Source organism: Phocoena sinus, chromosome 3, assembly GCF_008692025.1.
Source record: "Phocoena sinus isolate mPhoSin1 chromosome 3, mPhoSin1.pri, whole genome shotgun sequence".
In the NCBI taxonomy this organism is placed as follows: Eukaryota; Metazoa; Chordata; class Mammalia; order Artiodactyla; family Phocoenidae; genus Phocoena; species Phocoena sinus.
Genome location: NC_045765.1, coordinates 7,067,844 through 7,086,119, shown reverse-complemented (window position 1 = coordinate 7,086,119; position 18,276 = coordinate 7,067,844). Strand labels below are relative to the sequence as shown.

General features: G+C 47.2%; 1 protein-coding gene across 4 annotated transcripts in view; it reads left to right on the top strand.

Annotated features, from left to right (window-relative positions):
• DNMT1 (DNA methyltransferase 1) overlaps positions 1 to 18,276 on the top strand; it is a 42,864-nt gene that overhangs the window by 11,590 nt on the left and 12,998 nt on the right. For all 4 annotated transcript variants that reach the window (XM_032626953.1, XM_032626954.1, XM_032626955.1 and 1 more), the window contains 17 exons: positions 2,215 to 2,249; positions 2,640 to 2,742; positions 4,624 to 4,658; positions 5,587 to 5,674; positions 7,296 to 7,330; positions 7,837 to 7,918; positions 10,239 to 10,273; positions 10,596 to 10,644; positions 10,741 to 10,821; positions 10,903 to 11,012; positions 13,616 to 13,734; positions 14,018 to 14,110; positions 14,998 to 15,149; positions 15,310 to 15,497; positions 15,598 to 15,781; positions 17,264 to 17,361; positions 17,690 to 17,837. In XM_032626953.1, the coding sequence (XP_032482844.1) occupies positions 2,215 to 2,249; positions 2,640 to 2,742; positions 4,624 to 4,658; positions 5,587 to 5,674; positions 7,296 to 7,330; positions 7,837 to 7,918; positions 10,239 to 10,273; positions 10,596 to 10,644; positions 10,741 to 10,821; positions 10,903 to 11,012; positions 13,616 to 13,734; positions 14,018 to 14,110; positions 14,998 to 15,149; positions 15,310 to 15,497; positions 15,598 to 15,781; positions 17,264 to 17,361; positions 17,690 to 17,837 (1,635 nt within the window). The remainder of the gene's footprint in view (positions 1 to 2,214; positions 2,250 to 2,639; positions 2,743 to 4,623; positions 4,659 to 5,586; positions 5,675 to 7,295; positions 7,331 to 7,836; positions 7,919 to 10,238; positions 10,274 to 10,595; positions 10,645 to 10,740; positions 10,822 to 10,902; positions 11,013 to 13,615; positions 13,735 to 14,017; positions 14,111 to 14,997; positions 15,150 to 15,309; positions 15,498 to 15,597; positions 15,782 to 17,263; positions 17,362 to 17,689; positions 17,838 to 18,276) is intronic.

Genomic DNA, 18,276 nt, shown 5'->3' with positions numbered 1-18,276 from the left:
ATTTGACAGTCAAACCAGCAGATGTGATGTGTTTAAAGCATTTCCTTCTGATGTCAGATAAGCCCCTTTCCCACATCTAATTTCTCTAGAAAAGCAGAATTGTCATGTTACTATGTGTATTGTAATAATGCTGCTTAGACTTTTTAGGTTAGAAAACTGGCGGCTTGCCAAAGGCCTCCAATATCAAAAATGTCAGTCTCTAGCGCTGTCCCATGTGACTTGAGGGGCAAACCTAGATAATACGAGATGGTCACACGCTATCTATTTCAGTCCTGCCACAGGATTAGCTGTGTAAGTCGGGAAGTCTGTATGTAGGTTTACAGGTGGGTAGTAAATGCCCCGTTACCTGCTAAAGATGAGTATCCGTGGTTTGCTCTAAGGCAGGGTTTCTCAACGAAGGCATTGACTTTTGGGGCCAGATAAACCTTTGCTGTGGGGGTGAGTCCTGTGCATCATAGAGTGTTTAGCGAGGTCCCGACCTCTACTCCCTAGATGCCCGTAACATTCCCTCTCTCTCCTCCCAGTTGTGACAACCAAAATCACCTTCAGACTTTCCCAGATGTCCCCTGGGGGGCACAGTTGCACTGAGCAAGAAGCACTGGACTCAAGGCTACCAACATCACTGTGGTGGACTTGACGTCCTGTTGTAAAAGACATACTCGTTCTCCTGTTTAGTCAGACTACCCACTCACAGGTGGGACACTGAGACAGAGGGAAACAGCTTGTCCAAGTCATATGGCCACATCCCTTGCCTACTAAGAAAACGTGTCACAGGTGAAAGCAAGCTGGCTCTTGTAATATTGGCAAGTCTTTTTTTTTTTTTTAACAAGTGTGCCAGTTTTAGAGTTGTTCTTTGCCCTCTAACCTTTTGGAGGGCTTATATAGCCTTCTAGCTTCTAAAGAAACGAACTGGGGCACTCTTTCCCAAGCAGGAAGCAGTTTCACTGGCAGTGTGTGAGACCTTGGGGACTTGGAGGATGAACACTTGTCGAAACAGGGTTTATCCCGATATGCTGGAGTAAGCCTCAGTGCACCACACCAGCGTTATCAGGTGGTGGTGGTCAAATAAGTAGTACTGCAGAGAGAATCTTACTTTAGTCAGTTTAAGGTTTTGAGATCTCACTATGTTTTTTAAAACAGGTATTAAATACATGCATTTGGTAAAACAGTACCAAAGGCTGTTTGGTACATAGGGGTGGTACTCCCCCCTCTCCATCCTGTCCTTCCTTTGAGAGGCGAGCATTCATCAGTTTCTTCTATATTGTTTCAGATGATATGTATGTATATATTACTGTAGTATATTAGTATAAAATCTATCTTAGGGTTCTCCAGAGAAACAGACTCAGTGATGTCTGTATATATGAGATTAATTTAAGCAACTGAGTCACACGATTTCAGGCTGGCAAGTCTGAAATGTGCAGGACAGGCCAGCAGGCTGCAGACTCAGGGAAGAGTTGATGTTGTAGCTCGAGTCTAAAGGCAGTCTGGAGGCAGAATTTTATATATGCGCATACAGATTAATTCCGTATAATATAGTACAGGGGTTCTGTGTAGTTTACCCAACTTTCTCCAATGGTGACATCTCACATAACTGTAATAGCAAAACCAGAACATGGACATCGGCGTAATCTACAGACTTTATTCACTGTGCATGTATGGTCACGTGTATGCATGCATGCGTTCTTGTAACCTCCACCTCAAGCAAGACATAGATCGGTTTCATCACCACAATATTTTTTTTTCGCCACAATATTTTTATCCCTCTTAAATACATAAATACAGATATCCTGGAGATGGCAAGCGTTGTGAACTTAGGGAAGTAGTGTACTAAGGTATTCATCAGAGAAGAGCTGGTGTCCAGTTTAGGTTGTCATCATCACTTCCTGATGTGAATCCCAAATTACTACTTTGGTTTTTTTCTAGTATTAACAAATTCCTGACATGAGGCGGATCTTTGACTTTACGTAGTGTCACTAGATGACCTCTAGTGCCCAGATGTGTGCCGGGCCAGCTCCTGGGCCTCTCTTTGTTTTGAGGGTGGTGGGACATCAACACCAGGCTGAAGGTTGCCCAGATCTCCCCCAAATCCAGATTACCCCTCAACCCCTGTTTTTAACCACATCAAATGTATTTATTTAATACTTTGACTCATGCTTTTGGTTTTGATCTTCTTTTGAAATACTGTTTTTCTCTTTTTCCCTTCTCTCCACATAGGAGGAAAAGAGACGTAGAGTTACATCCAGAGAACGGTAAGAATAATAAATCTTTTCTGTACAATATGTAATCTTGATGACTGAAATTACTTTTCTGAAATCTTCTGAAAAGAAGAACTTTATAGTGAGTTGCCGGGGTGACCATAGATAGCTTAAGGATGCCGAGTTTGCAGTCAGATTATCAACCTTGTGATTCAGGTAGAATTGTCTTGCAAAGAGTGAATTGGGGGCAACTGGGCGTTATCAGAACTAGATCTAAAGGTTGTATTAAATATTAAATGTTGAGGTAATATGTGCCTTTCAAGGCTCCTGAGATGAAGATTGATTTTTTTGGGGCGGTGGGTAGGAAGGAAGACCTTTTGAAAATTGCTTCCACGGGAGGAGTCTGTGAAAGTCAACATTAGGGTGTGTGATTTTGCTTGACAGAGTTGCTGGACCGCTCCCTGCAGAAGAACCGGGAAGACTAAGACCAGGAACACACGTGGAAGAAGAAGAAAGAGATGATAAAGTAAAGCCTGGTCACCTCCAGGTTTGTCACTTCCACCTTAATCTCAGAACCCATTTGGTTCTAGGAAGGGGGGTCAGGGTGTGGGGAGCGTGTAGGAACAGAATGACTTTCACTAACGATCAAAGTGACCTTGAATTTAGCTAAAATGCTCTTCAAACTCATTTTTCTGCTGGTTCTCTGTGTGGAAGGTGTGTTACGTGGCTCTGGTGATAGTAAATCAGCGGTAGGCCTGGAAGTCAGCTGGACCTCTGCTACTTGATCAGTCAGTCACAGAGCTTCAGTCTGTCCCCTCTCCTGCCTGCCTCTCCTGCCCATGAGGTCCTTGTGAAGGTCTCATTTTCAAACACATGAGGTGCTAAAGTGCTATAGTATTGTCCAGGTATAGAGTTGCATTCTTAACTGAGATCAGATGAGTTCTTTCCCCAGAACTCCAGCTCCTTTGTAAAATCAGAGTTTAAGGTTCTGTGAAATACAGATGTACCCACTGAACCCCCATGGGAGGGGGTAGGAGAAGGAATAGGGGGTCTGATACTGGAAGCTTTACCATTAGACATCACTGCCCCATATCACAAAGGGCTGACATTGGTCAGTCACAGGTGGTAGAACAATATCAGGTCCCTTTTGGGTTTTTTTTTGTTGTTGTTGTTGTTTTGTGGTATGCGGGCCTCTCACTGTTGTGGCCTCTCCCGTTGCGGAGCACAGGCTCCGGACGCGCAGGCCCAGCGGCCATGGCTCACGGGCCCAGCCGCTCTGCGGCATGTGGGATCTTCCCGGACTGGGACACAAACCCGTGTCCCCTGCATCGGCAGGCGGACTCTCAACCACTGTGCCACCAGGGAAGCCCTAGGTCCCTTTTAGTTTTATTAAGACATTGATTAGAAGTTTCTTAGAAACTCAAATGGGTGGTGTGTGCCCGTATTGAGAGCCTGTTAAAGGATGGGTGTCTGTTATTTTGTCCTAATGGGGAATCAACTAAGATGTATAATTCTTGAATTATTTGATACTGGAAACTAGTCTTTAACTGATCACTTCCCTACCCTGATCCTAGTTAAAGTTAGCAGCAGTTACAGTTGGGACACATGTTGAATTGTTTGAGAAGAAGCGGTTCTAGTGGGCTAACGTGACCACCACCCTCCAGAGAAGGATTTTAGGGCAAGATTGAAATCCCTTGTCTGTGACCAGACTCCCAGGATCTCTTCTTCCAGGAGGAAGGTCTGCAATGTGTTTCTTCTGTTAACATCACCAACCTTTGTGATCAACTTACAAAGTGTGTGGGGTTCCTGAGGCTGAATTCTGCTCTCTGGAGAGGCGTGTTTAGCTCTCTAAATTCAAGCTCAAAACAATTTGTTGTCCATGTTTGAGATGGAGCTCTTTTCCAGACTGGGTCATTCTACTTCATTTCTTTATTAGAGACCTAGTTTTGATAAAGTTTTCTATGAGACTGTCAACACTTAATAATGACAAGTAGATAGTATTTTGCCTCCAAATCCCTCTTAAACATTAGGATCTAAGAGTTCTTTAACTTCCTGCCTACCTACCCCACCAAAAAAAGTGCCTTTTTTTTTTTTTTAATTTATTTCGGCATTCGGGATCTTTAGTTGTGGCATGCGAACTCTTAAGTTGTGGCATGCGAACTCTTAGTTGTGGCATATGGATCCAGTTCCCCGACCAGGGATCGAACCTGGGCCCCCAGCATTAGGAACACGGAGTCTTAGCCACTGGACCACCAGGAAAGTCCCAGAAATGTGCTGTCTTGAAAGAAGAGAATCTTTATTCCAACTAGACTGCAGGATCATTTTAGGTATTTTATTTCCGTAAAACTCTTTAGTAGAAAGATTCAAATCAAATGCAAAAATTAACTAGTCTTTTTTTTTTTTTTGTCTTCCCCTCCCCTCCACTTAGGAAGAAAAGAGACTCAGAAGTCAAACCAAAGAACTGTAAGTATAGTTAACATGCCTTTGTACTTTGTGAAGCTTCCTTGCTAAAATAAGCGTTCTGGTAAAAATAATGGGTTGGACAGAGCGTTAAGTGCACTGATCATACATATTATGTGTGGATGACTTCTGCTCATGTAAGGTCAGACCACCACAGTGAAGGCTGAGGTCAGGTGAGATTTAGCTGACCTTGACCCCAGGCCTGTTCTTAGTGGTGCTCATACAGCAAGCAGCTAGTCAGGTGGTGGTTAAAGGGCATTGAGCAGCTCTGTCTCTTCCCCACAGCTGTGAAGACGCTGTATGACAAACTGCCCCAAAGCTCAGTGGCTTACAAGAGTAAGCATGTTTTGAGCTTACATGTTTGCGGCTCAGTGGCCATTGGCTGATCTTGGTCAGGTGGACCCGCTTCAGCCCCAAGACTTGGCCAGCCTGGGTGTACTCTCATGGCAGTGGCAGCACCTGAGGGCAGAAGTGGAAAGCAGCCTCTGACAGACAGTGGGCTGAAGCAAATGTTGAGACTGGGCCTGAGTCTGGGGTGGGCAGAACACCTGAACTGAGTGGCCGGGCCCTGGCGGACGGAGAGGTGAGGACTTTCTGGACGGCACCTCAGGCCAGCTAGCAAACCTGCACAGGAATCCACCACAGGCAGGATTCCCATCAGGTTACCAGAGATCAGTGGAGCCCTGTTGTCTCTTTTGTTTTTAAACTACTGCGTGTTTCAGCAACAGTGAAGTGTAGATGGCGCTTCCGAGATCATACTTTCTGAAGTAGTAAATGCCTTTTGGGTTTCTTGCTCTGAAAACTTGCCCTTCAGATAAGAAATACAATCCATGCTCTAACTTAGGGGAGGAGACCGTGTAAAGCCCTCACTGGGGCTGCTTGAAAGGGCAGCGGGCGCCCTGAGCTGACTGTGTGTTTCGTTCTGCGGCAGAACACCTAAACAGAAATCTAAGGAGGAGCCAGACAGAGATGCGAGGCCCGGAGGAGCTCAGGCTGAAATGAATGAAGGAGAAGACAAAGTAAAGACTGACTCTGTCACTTATCTCTACCTGATCCTTACGTTCCCAGTTGGTGGGGAGAAATGGCGTGGGGTAGGGCTCTGTGTTCAGCTCCAGCCCTAGCTGCCCGTGGGGTGGCGCTGGGCAGGTCAGCTGCTACCCTTCCTGGGGGTGGGTGGCTGTCACTTCATGTCAGCGCCCGATACATAGTGAGTGTTCAGTTGTCTGTGTATCATAACGGTGGGGAGGGCCTCTGTGTGCTGGACTAAGGCGTGTGTGGAGCCAGCTTCTCTTCAGAGCCTCTGTCCTGAGAAGGCTTGACGTGTCACCCCAGCTACATGGTGTCATCACACTTGTGCTGCTTTACCAACCAGTCAGTCTCCTGAGTTCTTCTGAGCCTAGCTCCTCCCTTCCCTGCCAGCTTCCCCAGTTCAGCTAAGCGAGCACATTTAAACCCTAAAACACTACATTGATCCAGGGGTGGGCCTGTGTAAACGTCCTGGGCAGCAAGGTTATCCACAGGGCTGTGAACTCTAGGGGAGGGGGGGATACATACAGCTGCTGGGGGCCGCAGCACAGGACTCTTAAGCTCCTTAGCAGTTTGGTCCCTGTCTAAGAGAAGCCAAACGAGGGTGGTCCCAGGATTGTCTCTGGTTTTCTGTCTGAGATCTAGGGAGCAGAGCCAGAGGTCAGACTTGCTGGGTCGTGAGCATTCTCGCTTCCAGCGGGCACCCCTTTTTGTTCTATGGCAGATGATCCTTTCGGTGTTTCCTCCAGCTTGTTCTATCTAACATCTTATTGTCTCTCATCTTTTCTGTCTGGATATTCATTACCTTACTGTCAGCATTCGCCTGGCATCCCTTCAGATCTAGAGAGATCTTAGCGGTGCTGTCAAACCACCCATTTTCCTCAGATGGCAACTGGCAGGAGCTTTAGACCACACAGCCAGCACTTTTGCCTCACGGCAGAAAAGGACAAAAGGATCAGACATTTGACTTTGTCTAATGAGTTGGTGACCAAGTCGGGAATTCCTACTTCTACTTCTTTCCCATACTAGATTCCGAAGTTTAGTGTTGTCACCCCCTACCCCACTCCTACTGTCCCAATGCCTGTCTATATGACATCTTCACCCCTGACCAAACGACAGATGGAGCTATAGGCATTTTGGCCGACATAAGCAAAATGGCTATAATATTCCCTTTTACTTTGAGCTATCCTAGGGCAGGGGTTGGTAAACTATGATCCACAGGTCAAATCTGGCCCTCTGCCTGTTTTCATAAAGTTTTATTGGAACACAGTCATACCATTTCACTTATGTATTGTTTCTGGCTGCTTTTGTGCTACAGTGGCAGAGTTGAGTAGCTGTGACACAGGTCTGTGGCTTGTAAATCTGAAAATGTGTATTTTTTTTGCCCTTTACAGGAAGTTTGCCAACTACCGGTCAACTCTTGTTTGTAGGTGTTAGGGAACTGAGTTAACATTTTTGAAGCCTCATCTCTACCCTGTAGACCTGCCCAGATTTTCCTGTTCTCTCATTCCACAGTGCTGCAATCCTTAACTGATACTTTGGGGTTTTGTCTCGCTCTTACTCAGAAATTAATTTTCCCCCTTTTATTTCTCCACCCACACTTTCCCCTCTCAGGATGAAAAGAGGCACAGAAGTCAACCCAAAGATCTGTAAGTGGTTAAAATGCTTGTGCTTTTGTGCTGTGCTTTGTGTAATTTAAATTAGCGAAATAACTGTTGGAGATCTGTGATGTAGAGGTTTACAGGGAATTGCTGGTGCTATTGGAAGATTGGATCAGTTTGGGCGGGGCTGGATAAGAAATCAAACTCTGGGCCCCATCTTACCTGATACCCTCTGCCACGTGGGTAGCGCTCCTGTCACTGCACTGTCACGTGTCTCTTAGTTTCCAGCACCTCTCATCAGGCCCCACGTCTGAGAGTCACATGGGGCTTCTGAAGGCCTCCTTTCAGGATCACGAGTTAGTGACACACCTTTGGAGCTACTGTGACAAGGGGACTTTCTTTTTTGGATGGGAAGAAAGTATCTCTTCACCAGATCTATTCGGAATAGTTTGCTTTTCTGTAGGAAGGCATTAGTTTGTCATTTTTTATGTGAATTGGCAATATAGTTTTTTTTTTTTTTAAGCTAACATCTGACTTATTTGTTTATCCAATAGAGCTAGCAAACGGAGACCAGAAGAAAAAGAACCTGAAAGAGTAAAACCACAGATTTCTGAAGAGAAAGATGAGGATGAAAAGGTAAGGCCTAGTTTTTTCAATTCTACTGTGTTTCATAACATCCCATTGGCTGGAATGTATTAAAGTGTTTTTTAAACAATTTTTCTTATGGAAACATTCAAACATACCCCAAGGTAGGCAGAAAAGGGTAGCAAACCCTCACATTGTCATCAGCCTTCAACAGTTATCAACCCATGATTAGGCATGTTTTACCCAAGCCTTACTCATTCTCCTTACCCTCCCTCGCTCTGAAGATAAACAGATCCCAGATGTATTGCTGAAATATCTACAGAAGTGCTTCTAAAAGGAGAGGAGTCTCTTCTTAAACATTACCACTGGGCTTCCCTGGTGGCACAGTGGTTAAGAATCCCCCTCTCAATGCAGGGGACACAGGTTCGAGCCCTGGTCCGAGAAGAACCCACAGGCCGCGGAGCAGCTAAGCCCGTGTGCCACAACTACTGAGCCTGCGCTCTAGAGCCCGTGAGCCACAACTACTGAGCCCGCGTGCCACAACTAATGAAGCCTGCACGCGTAGAGCCCGTGCTCTGCAACAAGAGAAGCCACAGCAATGAGAAGCCTGTGCACCACAACGAAGAGCAGCCCCCACTCTGTGCAACTAGAGAAAAGCCCCGTGCGCAGTAACAAAGACCCAACTTAGCCAAAAATTTAAAAAATAAATAAATTTATTTTTAAAAAATCACCGCTATACTATTATCATAGCACAATAATATAAAAACCTAATCTCCGTTCAGATTTCCCTGATGGTCTCCCTTGTGTGTTTTACAGTTGGATTCAGGACCCCAACACAGCCTATATAATACAGTTGGTTCCTGTTTGTCCTCAATGTGTCATCTGCAGTTTCACCCTGTCCTCTTTCTTGCACTTGGTGGAACTAGCCAGCTTACCTGTAGCGTCTGTGGGTTCTCAGGCTTGACATGTCCCTCCAGCCCTGTCCGCCTGCAGACCGGTAGTTAGGTCCAGAGGCTTGACCAGAGGCAGGTCTCTTGTTTCCCAGAGTACTTATGAGGTGATGCTGTGTACTTCCTGTTACATCATACCATAAGGCATGGTTATCTTTTTAAGGTGTTAGGATTGATCATTGAGCTCAGGTGCCATCTGCCTGATCCATCCATTATAAAGTTCCCCTCAGCTTTCCACCTAATGTTTTTAACAGTCATTGCTTAAATCCATTATTTCACTGGGAGTTACAGATTGTGATAGTTGTGTTCTACCATTCCTTCATTTACCCAAAATAATTCTAGAAATAAATTTTCTCTTATATTAGTCAGCAGGGGCCGTCATAACAAAATATGACAGTCTGGGTGACTTAACCAATAGACATTTATTTTCTTACAGTTCTGGAGACTGGAACTAAAAGTTCAAAGTGCCAGCAGGGTTAATTTCTGGAGAAGTCTTTCTTCCTGTCTTGTGGACGGCTGTCTTCTTGCTGGTTCCTTACATGGCCTTTCCCTGTGCAAGCACGTAGGGAGAAAGAGAGCTCTGGTGTCCCTTCCTCTTTATAAGGTCCCCAGTCCTATTGGATTAGGTCCATACCCTTGTGACCTCATTTAACCATAGTCACTTCCTTAAAAGCCTCATCTCCAAATACAGTCACATTTGGTGTTAGGGCTTCAACGTAGGAATTGGGTGGGGGGCCAGGGACACAACTCAGTCCATAGTACCCCTCTTCAATTATATACTTACTCTGAGGTACCACTTATACAGTAAAGCTGGGTTTTTTTGTTTGTTTCTTTAAAGTGGTCTTATGAGTCTTTTAAGGAAGTCTGGTTATAAGAATTTTGTTTAGGGGCTTCCCTGGTAGCACAATGGTTAAGAATCTGCCTGTAAATGCAGGGGACACAGGTTCGAGCCCTGGTCCGGGAAGATCCCACATGCCACGGAGCAATTAAGCCTATGCGCCACAACTACTGACCCTGCGCTCTAGAGCCCACAAGCCACAACTACTGAGCCCACATGCCACAACTACTGCGTGCCTAGAGCCCGTGCTCCGCAACGAGAAGCCTGCGCACCGCAACGAAGAGTAGCCCCCGCTCGCTGCAACTAGAGAAAAACCCGCACGCAGCAACAAATACCCAACACAGCCAAAAATAAATAAAAGAAAATCAATAAATTAATTTTTTTTAAAAAAGGAATTTTGTGCATAAGACTAGACACTGGAGATGGCTTGGGTCTCAGTGGTTCTCTGACTGCCTTCCTGCCTCTGACTTTTGTGATAACCATGTACATTTTGTGATAACCTTGTACATTAAATTCTTAACTGAAGCATTATCCAGATGGAAAATACTTTTTTACCCTCCACTCTTTTGTTTTCTCCATTTAGGAGGAGAAGAGACGCAGAACTACATGCAAAGAACCGTAAGAACTTATTTTCGTCTTTATACAAAGCAGATCATAATATTAAAATGGTTGTCCTAGAAAGAAAGATAAAGGGGCTTTTAGTGAATTCTGGAGCAGCCTTAGCTTTGTACGTGATGGAGTGTGAGCACAGGACAGAGACATTCCAATTCTGCCACGTGAGGCAGATCCCCTCCGCGTGGTAAAGACGCTTACGACCTCGCACCTTGCCCCTTATGCAGCGTCTGGTGCTCATCTGTGTCTGGTGGATCAGGTATAACTTTGAAGGCAGATTCTGATATGTTGTGAAATGACTAAAAAAACCCTTCTGCTTGGTTCACAGAAGTGAGAAGAAAATGGCTCGAACCAAAATGGCAGTAGTGTCCTCCAAGGTAAACATATATCTGGGAGTAAAACCGGTTGTGCACCACTAATGCGATTGCTTGGGGCTGGCTCTCTGAGCGCCGTTTGTGTTCGTGCCTCCACAGACCGATCCTCTGAAGTGCATTGAGTGCGGACAGTACCTGGATGACCCCGAGCTAAGATATGAACAGCATCTCCCTGATGCAGTAAGTTCCAGCTGTGTTTTCAGCCTTATATTGATAGTTTCCTGTCCCTTGTGTCTCTAGTTAATGGTCATTGTCTCTCAGGTGGAAGAGATACAGTTGTTGACAAATGAGAGACTGTCCATCTTTGATGCCAATGAATCTGGCTTTGAGAGTTACGAGGATTTTCCCCAACACAAACTGACCTGCTTCAGGTAACTGATGAGCCTCTGCTTTATCGTAACGGGGCATTTTCCTAAAGACACCTAAGTTCTCAATATCCTAGTGAAGTTTTTAATACCTAACCTGCAACATTTCTTAAGCTGCTGACACGAGATAAGAGCCAGCAAGCTGGTAGACGTGTGGTGGACGTTTGCTGCTGGTGGTGGTGGGGTGGGTGGGCGGGTGGTTACAGCTCTACCTGTTAGGTCTTGAGCAGGTGAGCATCCTGGAGCTCATTCAGGGGAGGGCCAGCTATGTGCTAGGTCCTGCACGAGGTCTTACAGATGCAGCACCTCAGCTCCCTGGTCTCGTGGAGGCAGAACAAAAGTTAGGCCTGTCAGGTAGTGACACTGTGACAGATGTGAAAAGCATGGGGAGCAGAGAGTGGGTGGGGGAAAGTTGTTTAGAATGGAGAGGAAGGGACTGGAGCAAAGACCTCAGTGGCTTAAGAACAAGCCGAGGGGATAGTGAGGGAAAGACATCCAGGAGAAGAGAACAGCACATGGAGGCTGGGAGGTGGGCACATTGGCTGGGGAAGACTAGATGAGAGGCTGTGTGGGTGGAGTAGAGGGACTGGGGGTGAGTGGTAGGGGAACAGGAGCCCGGGAGGCGCCTGGATCCTGCAGGGCTTTGCAGGCCGTGTCAGTGATGCCGGGCTCTTCGGCGTAGAGGTCTGTGACGTCTGGACTGTACCTTTGGAAGGGCTCAAACGAGCCTGTGAGTGAGCAGTCCCCGTGCTCTCCAGCCCCCTTGGTTCCATTCTGTCCCCCTCACTGGAGGTGCTTCACTTTGCTTCTTGTGGGAAATGGCTTGGCTCCAGGACCAGCCCATGTCTCCTTTCAGGCCTTGACACGTGCTTTTCCGCTCCCTGGACCAGAGAATAGTAGGGGTGGGCGGGCCGCCTGTTGTAGCCTCAGGTGGAATCATTTCTGGGCAGCCTTTCCGACGCTCCTGCCCCACACACAGTGGGTTGGGGGGCTCTTGGCCCAGGGAAACCCCAGTATGTTTCTCCTGCAGTACTCTGTACACTCGCTGTGGTTGGTGGTGTCTCCTACGCTCCACGATCAGGATCCTGATCTATAGTGGGATGCTGCCCATCCACCAGCGATCCCCTGGCTCAACCTCTGCCTGACAGCACAGGTGAAACGTGCTGTTGGCATTGCTGACGTTCATGGCCTCGTGCTTCCCTGTGGCATTCCTGGGGCAGAGGTTCAGGAGAACCAGGGGCCAGGGCCGCTGTAGTCGGGAGTGTCAGGGCTTGGGATCTCCTGGCCACTCCTCAAGAATAGCAGGTTGGGAAGGGGGCAGTAAAAACACACTTCGTAGGAATGACATGCCTTTGTAGCATCAGGCCATTGGAGCCAGACCACCTGGGTAATTAGGAACTCTGTTTACCTCTGGTACTTGGGCTGAAAGTGGCAGGTGGAAATAAGCCCTTCCTGTGAACCAGTGGGTCCTGCCCCTGCCTGGGACTTGGCACTTCTCCCTGATGTCGCCTCTACTGAGGGAGCATGTGGACAGCCCGTCAGGCTGGGCGCTGGATCCTCCTCTTCTGTGCGTCCGCGGTGTCCTGCCCTCCCTTGGTCCATCTTTCCCACATCTTAAGGTCCTGATGGCAAGGCTGTGACCCGTGTCTGCCTACCATGCCTGGTAGGGGAACTCCACTCAAAGTGGTCATGTTTTAATTTTTTTTAATTGTGTGAGAGTCCAAGATACGGATTTTTGGCTTCCAAGGGCCTAGGTGGTGGGAGCGTGGTGGTGCTCTCAGACCTGCACGGATTCCACGTGACCCGCTTGGACTCTGAGGGGTAGCACAGCACCTCTGGCCTCGAGGCCGGCATGAGCAGGTTCATAAGCAGAACCCACCCCAACCCCATGATTTTCTCAAGTTTGGCATCCTGCTTAACGATGCACATTCTTGCAAATGTCAAGGAGCATCTCTAGGCAGTGGTTGCCCTTAAACTGGAGGCTGAACCCCCAGGGGGAGGTGGAAGTCCCTCCTTCCAATGTCCTTGATGTACCTCGCCTTTTATGCTGTTGTATAATGTGCTTCATTTTAATTTTTTTTAGTGAGGCGAAAGTCACATAGCACAAAATTAACCATATATGAAATGCTATGAAGCAGTAAATCCACAGGAACGAAGCAGATTAGTAGTTCCAGGAGTGGGGAGGGGATAGGGAGTGACAGCTCAGTGGGTGTGAGGTTTCATTTTCAGCAACAAGAACATTTTGGAGCTAGAGGGGATGGTTGTACAGCTCTGGGTAGGATGTGCTTGAGAAGCCATTGTTTCTCCACTAGCAACTCACCGAGGGAGGGTGTAGCAGGTGGTGCCCTTGTGAGATTTCCCGCCATCCCACTACCAGTCTTGCTGACCTCTCCACGTTGCCTCTTCAGACACTTACACTCTTGATACCCAGGTGGGCGAATCAGGTAGAAGCTGTCTGGGTGAAAGAACACTGTACTGAGCCAGTGTTCTGGCAGCCAAGGAGACAGCTGAGTCTAGGGACTGCACGTAGTCCACCTCGTGTCTGAGCTTGACTCTGTACTTCAGCCTGCCTTTGGTTAGCTGGTAAATCCACTCTGTCGCCTGTCTAGCGTGTACTGTAAACGAGGTCACCTGTGCCCGATCGACACCGGCCTCATTGAGAAGGATGTCGAGCTCCTCTTTTCTGGTTCAGCAAAGCCAATATATGAGGATGACCCGTCTCCCGAAGGTACGTGGCACGTTCCAGGTTGTTTGGGACAGTTTACAAACAAAACTTTGAGATGAGAGCAATATTCAACTGGAACTATTGCCTCTTAAAGTTAGGGCTTGAGACTGGGCTGTGAGCAGCTACGAGCAGACTTTCTCTGATGGCTCCAGTAAGGACTGCCCGGCTTGGCTGATAAGAGGTGTCGGCTCAGGTGGGCACTCAGTGCCACTTAACCCTCCTCAGTTTTTGAGAGGCATATTCTTAGTCTACTTTGCTTTCAGGAAACTTTTTTCCCCCCTTTTAGGTGGTGTTAATGGCAAAAATCTTGGTCCAATAAATGAATGGTGGATTGCTGGCTTTGATGGAGGTGAAAAGGCTCTCCTTGGCTTTAGCACCTGTAAGTATGTGACCAATCATGGACCTTTCTGGGAGCTGAAAGGGGCCTTCGCTCCTGTCTTTCATAGGGCTTGGTTGGGCTCTGGGAAGTGTCGGGCTCTGGGAGGTGTCAGGCTCACGTGACCATGAATGGAATGGGCTCTTTTTTTTTTTTTAAGATTTGAATGGAATAGGCTCTTTTTTTTTTTTTTAAGATTTATCATTTACTTATTTTATTTATTTTTGGCTGCATCGGGTCTTCGCTGAGGCATGCGGGCTCTTCGTTGTGATGCGCGGGCTTCTATCTAGCTGTGGTGTGTGGGTTTTTTCTTCTTCAGTTGTGGCATGCGGGCTCCAGGGCACGTGGGCACTGTAGTTGTGGCGTGGGTTCCGGAGCGCGTGGGCTCTGTAGTTTGCGGCATGTGGGCTCTAGTTGAGGCGCGTGAGCTCAGTAGTTGTGGCATGTGGGCTTAGTTGCTCTGTGCCGTGTGGGATCTTCGTTCCCTGACCAGGGATGGAACCCGCATCCCCTCCATTGTAAGGCGGATTCTTAACCACTGCACCACCAGGGAAGTCCCTGGAATGGCCTCTTATATTAGCTACAACTGGCCCTGGAACTGACCCTCCGGTGTAAAAGCAGGTCATGTTCTTGCAGCTGAAACCCAAACTGAATTCCAAAAACCAGAATCGAGCCAAAGGAAAGCCACTTGGCCAGTCTCCGTCCTCTGGCTGGCTCAGACAGGCCCCTTCCGAATGAGCTAACTCTGGACTGTACTTCATGTTTTTTGACACTTGGGTACAGAATGACTCTTAGCCTGTTCTGTAAGCCTCATAGCCTCATCCCTGCCCTTTGGCCACTGTAGCTGCCATCAGGTTCAAACTGCTCTCTTAAACATCCATTCACTGCAGCATTTGCCGAATACATTTTGATGGATCCCAGCCCAGAGTATGCACCACTGTTCAGTGTGATGCAAGAGAAGATCTACATAAGTAAGATAGTAGTTGAGTTCCTGCAGAACAACCCTGACTCAACATACGAAGACCTGATCAATAAGATTGAGGTAAGAGGTTTAGGTTATTCACAATATGGGATTCACACCCATTTATATGAGATGTGCTAGAAAACATGTTCAGAGTCAGCAGAAATTGTTTGTTTGATTTAGATTAGTTTTGCTTAAGCCTAAGGGAAACCTCTGATTTCCTTTTTTTTTTCCCTAAAAGACCACTGTTCCTCCTTCTATGCTCAACCTGAATCGATTCACAGAGGATTCTCTCCTTCGACACGCCCAGTTTGTGGTGGAACAAGTAGAGAGTTATGATCGGGCTGGGGACAGTGACGAGCAGCCCATCTTCCTGACCCCCTGCATGAGAGACCTGATCAAGTTGGCCGGGGTCACCTTGGGAAAAAGGTAAGGATGCAGCAGGAATGAGACTGAAGACGTGAGACAGAAGGCAGAGCATCCTGTGCGCTCTTCCCAGCCCGCTAACACCATGGAAACTCTCTCCCAGGCGAGCTGAAAGGCGGCAGACCATCCGGCATCCTGCCAAGGAGAAGGACAGAGGCCCCACCAAAGCCACCACTACGAAGCTGGTCTACCAGATCTTTGACACTTTCTTTGCGGAGCAAATTGAAAAGGATGACAAAGAAGACAAGGAGAACGCCTTTAAACGCCGGCGGTGTGGCGTCTGTGAGGTAACCTTGCCTGCTCCCCTTGTAATCTCTGAGGGACTCACTTCTTTCTCTTTCTGGCTTGAGATGCTCACTCCTCAAATGTGACCCCTAAAACAGAAGCTAGAAGAAAGAGTTAGTGATCTGGGGGGACTTGCATGTCTTCTGGGACAGCTGTCAAAAGAGGCATGCTCGGGCACTTTGCTGTCAGCGCCACTGTTGTTGCAGAGGAGCCTGGCCTTCTGGGTGCCTTTGCTCTGGCTGCGTCCCATTGTGTCCTCAGGCCCTGGTGTAAGGGCAGAGGGAGTGACTACCCCACAGAGGCGCTGCTTCCTCCCAAGTAGGGACATCCACCCAGGAGCCTGCCTTGTCTCATGGCATCAGTTCCCTGGGAAAGTGGGGACTTTGTCCAGCTTAGCTTTGAGGCCTGAAAAGACCTCTGTTACTGAATTTTTTAATATATATTTACTTCACTCTAGAGGAATTAACCCCCCTAATTCTCTGACCCAGGGATCGGGTCTGTTGGGTAGGCCGTAAAGTTCGTTTGGGTTTTTCCACCCGATCTTTCGGAAAATCCCGAACGAACTTTTTGGCCAACCCAGTATTTTGATATCTGTTTGACTTAATTTGGATGAAAACTTAAACACAAAAATACAGCAGCTGCCTTCAGAACTGCCCTGCATTCACACTGGCCACTGACTTCAGAGCGTCTCCTTTGTCTTCAGTGGCTGCCCTTAAATAGGAATTTGCATGTCCTCACCGTTCTTGTTGTGGTTTGACTTTATTTCATCTAGGGCGTATGTATCCAAGCTTTAAAAAAAATTTTTAGGAAAGTATACGTAAACCGGAACCTTTCACAGCTGTCATGTGTGTTTGTTTCTTTTTCAAATTGTATTCAGGCATATTTTTAATTGAATTCTCACAGTACCCCAGTAGGTGAGTCAGATATCTCCCAGAGACAGTGTTAACATGACATATTCAAAGACATCCAGAAGCCAGGAGTAGAAGTGAGCTGGAACACTCCTTACCATGGTGCCCCCAATTCCGTGACTAATCTGTGTCTGACACGTGACCTTCAGTATCTCCGCGGGAGCTGTTTGGAGGTCACACTAGTTAACACTTTAACTATTCCATAATATTTCATTGTGACTCTTCCAGCTTATCCCTCAGTGATGGGCAACTTGATATTCTAACGAGGCTTCCTGTGACTCTTCTCTACTTAGAAGCAGAATTGCTGGGGTGTAGGTCATGTACTTAACTTTGATCTAGAACAGTGTTCTCCAGAGTGGGGTCACCAAATTATCCTTTGAGCAGTGCGAGTTCTCGTTTCCCCACACCTGTCCCAGCACCATGTGTCAGGCGTAACCTATGCAAACCTCATATCTTGTTCCTAACTCTTACTTCCCTTACTTCTAATGAGGTTAAATTTACAGTTTTTAAATTCACCAAAAACTGGTTACCAGCTATTAATAATGACTGTTTGATTACTTTTTAAATGTGTTTTAGATTTGTCAACAGCCTGAGTGTGGAAAGTGTAAAGCCTGTAAGGATATGGTTAAATTTGGTGGCAGCGGAAGGAGCAAACAGGCTTGCCAAAAGAGGAGGTAGGTTTGGCCAACGCTTGTTCTTGAGACGGAGGGAAGTGCCAGCTGATGGCAAATAGGCTTTGTGTGGGAGCTGGGTTGACAGGTACAGAGCAGGCAGGGTCCCTTTGTCTAGCACTGTCACCAGGCCTGTCCCTGTTTTCTAAGTAAAACACCTTCAGTTGGTTTTACTTTTTTTTTTTTTTTTTTCTGCCTGCGCCGAGAGGCTTGTGGGATCTTAGTTCCCCGACCAGGGATTGAACCCCGGGCCCCAGCAGTGAGAGCACAGAGTCCTAACCAGTGGTTTTACTTTTAAAGAGGACCTTGCTTATAATAACCGACTTTGTAGGTGTCCCAACATGGCCATGAAGGAGGCAGATGATGATGAAGAAGTGGATGACAATATTCCAGAGATGCCATCACCCAAAAAGATGCATCAGGGGAAGAAAAAGAAGCAGAACAAGGATCGGATCTTTTGGGTTGGAGAAGCTGTCAAGGTAATCCAGGAGCAGGCTCTCAGTCGTTTTAGCGCTGCCCTTCTGAGAAGCCGGTTGTCTCGTGGTATCTCGCTGCCAGACGTCTTAAGCAGCCTGAGCCCTGCAGCTGAGAAACCTGCCCGTTTGTCCCTGCCCATTTGTCCCGTGAGCGGAGCAGAGCTGACTGAGAGGCCGAGGCCTGTGGTCAAGCACCTGAAATGCATTTTTTTGCTTGTACGCCCAAGGACTCAGTTTTCCTCACACTCCAAAATGGGCTTTTTAAAAAAACTATATTTATTTATTTATTTATTTAATTTATTTATTTTTGGCTGCGTTGGGTCTTCGTTTCTGTGTGCGGGCTTTCTCTAGTTGCGGCGAGCGGGGGCTACTCTTCGTTGTGCTACACAGGCTTCTCATTGTGGTGGCTTCTCTTTGTTGCGGAGCACGGGCTGTAGGCGCA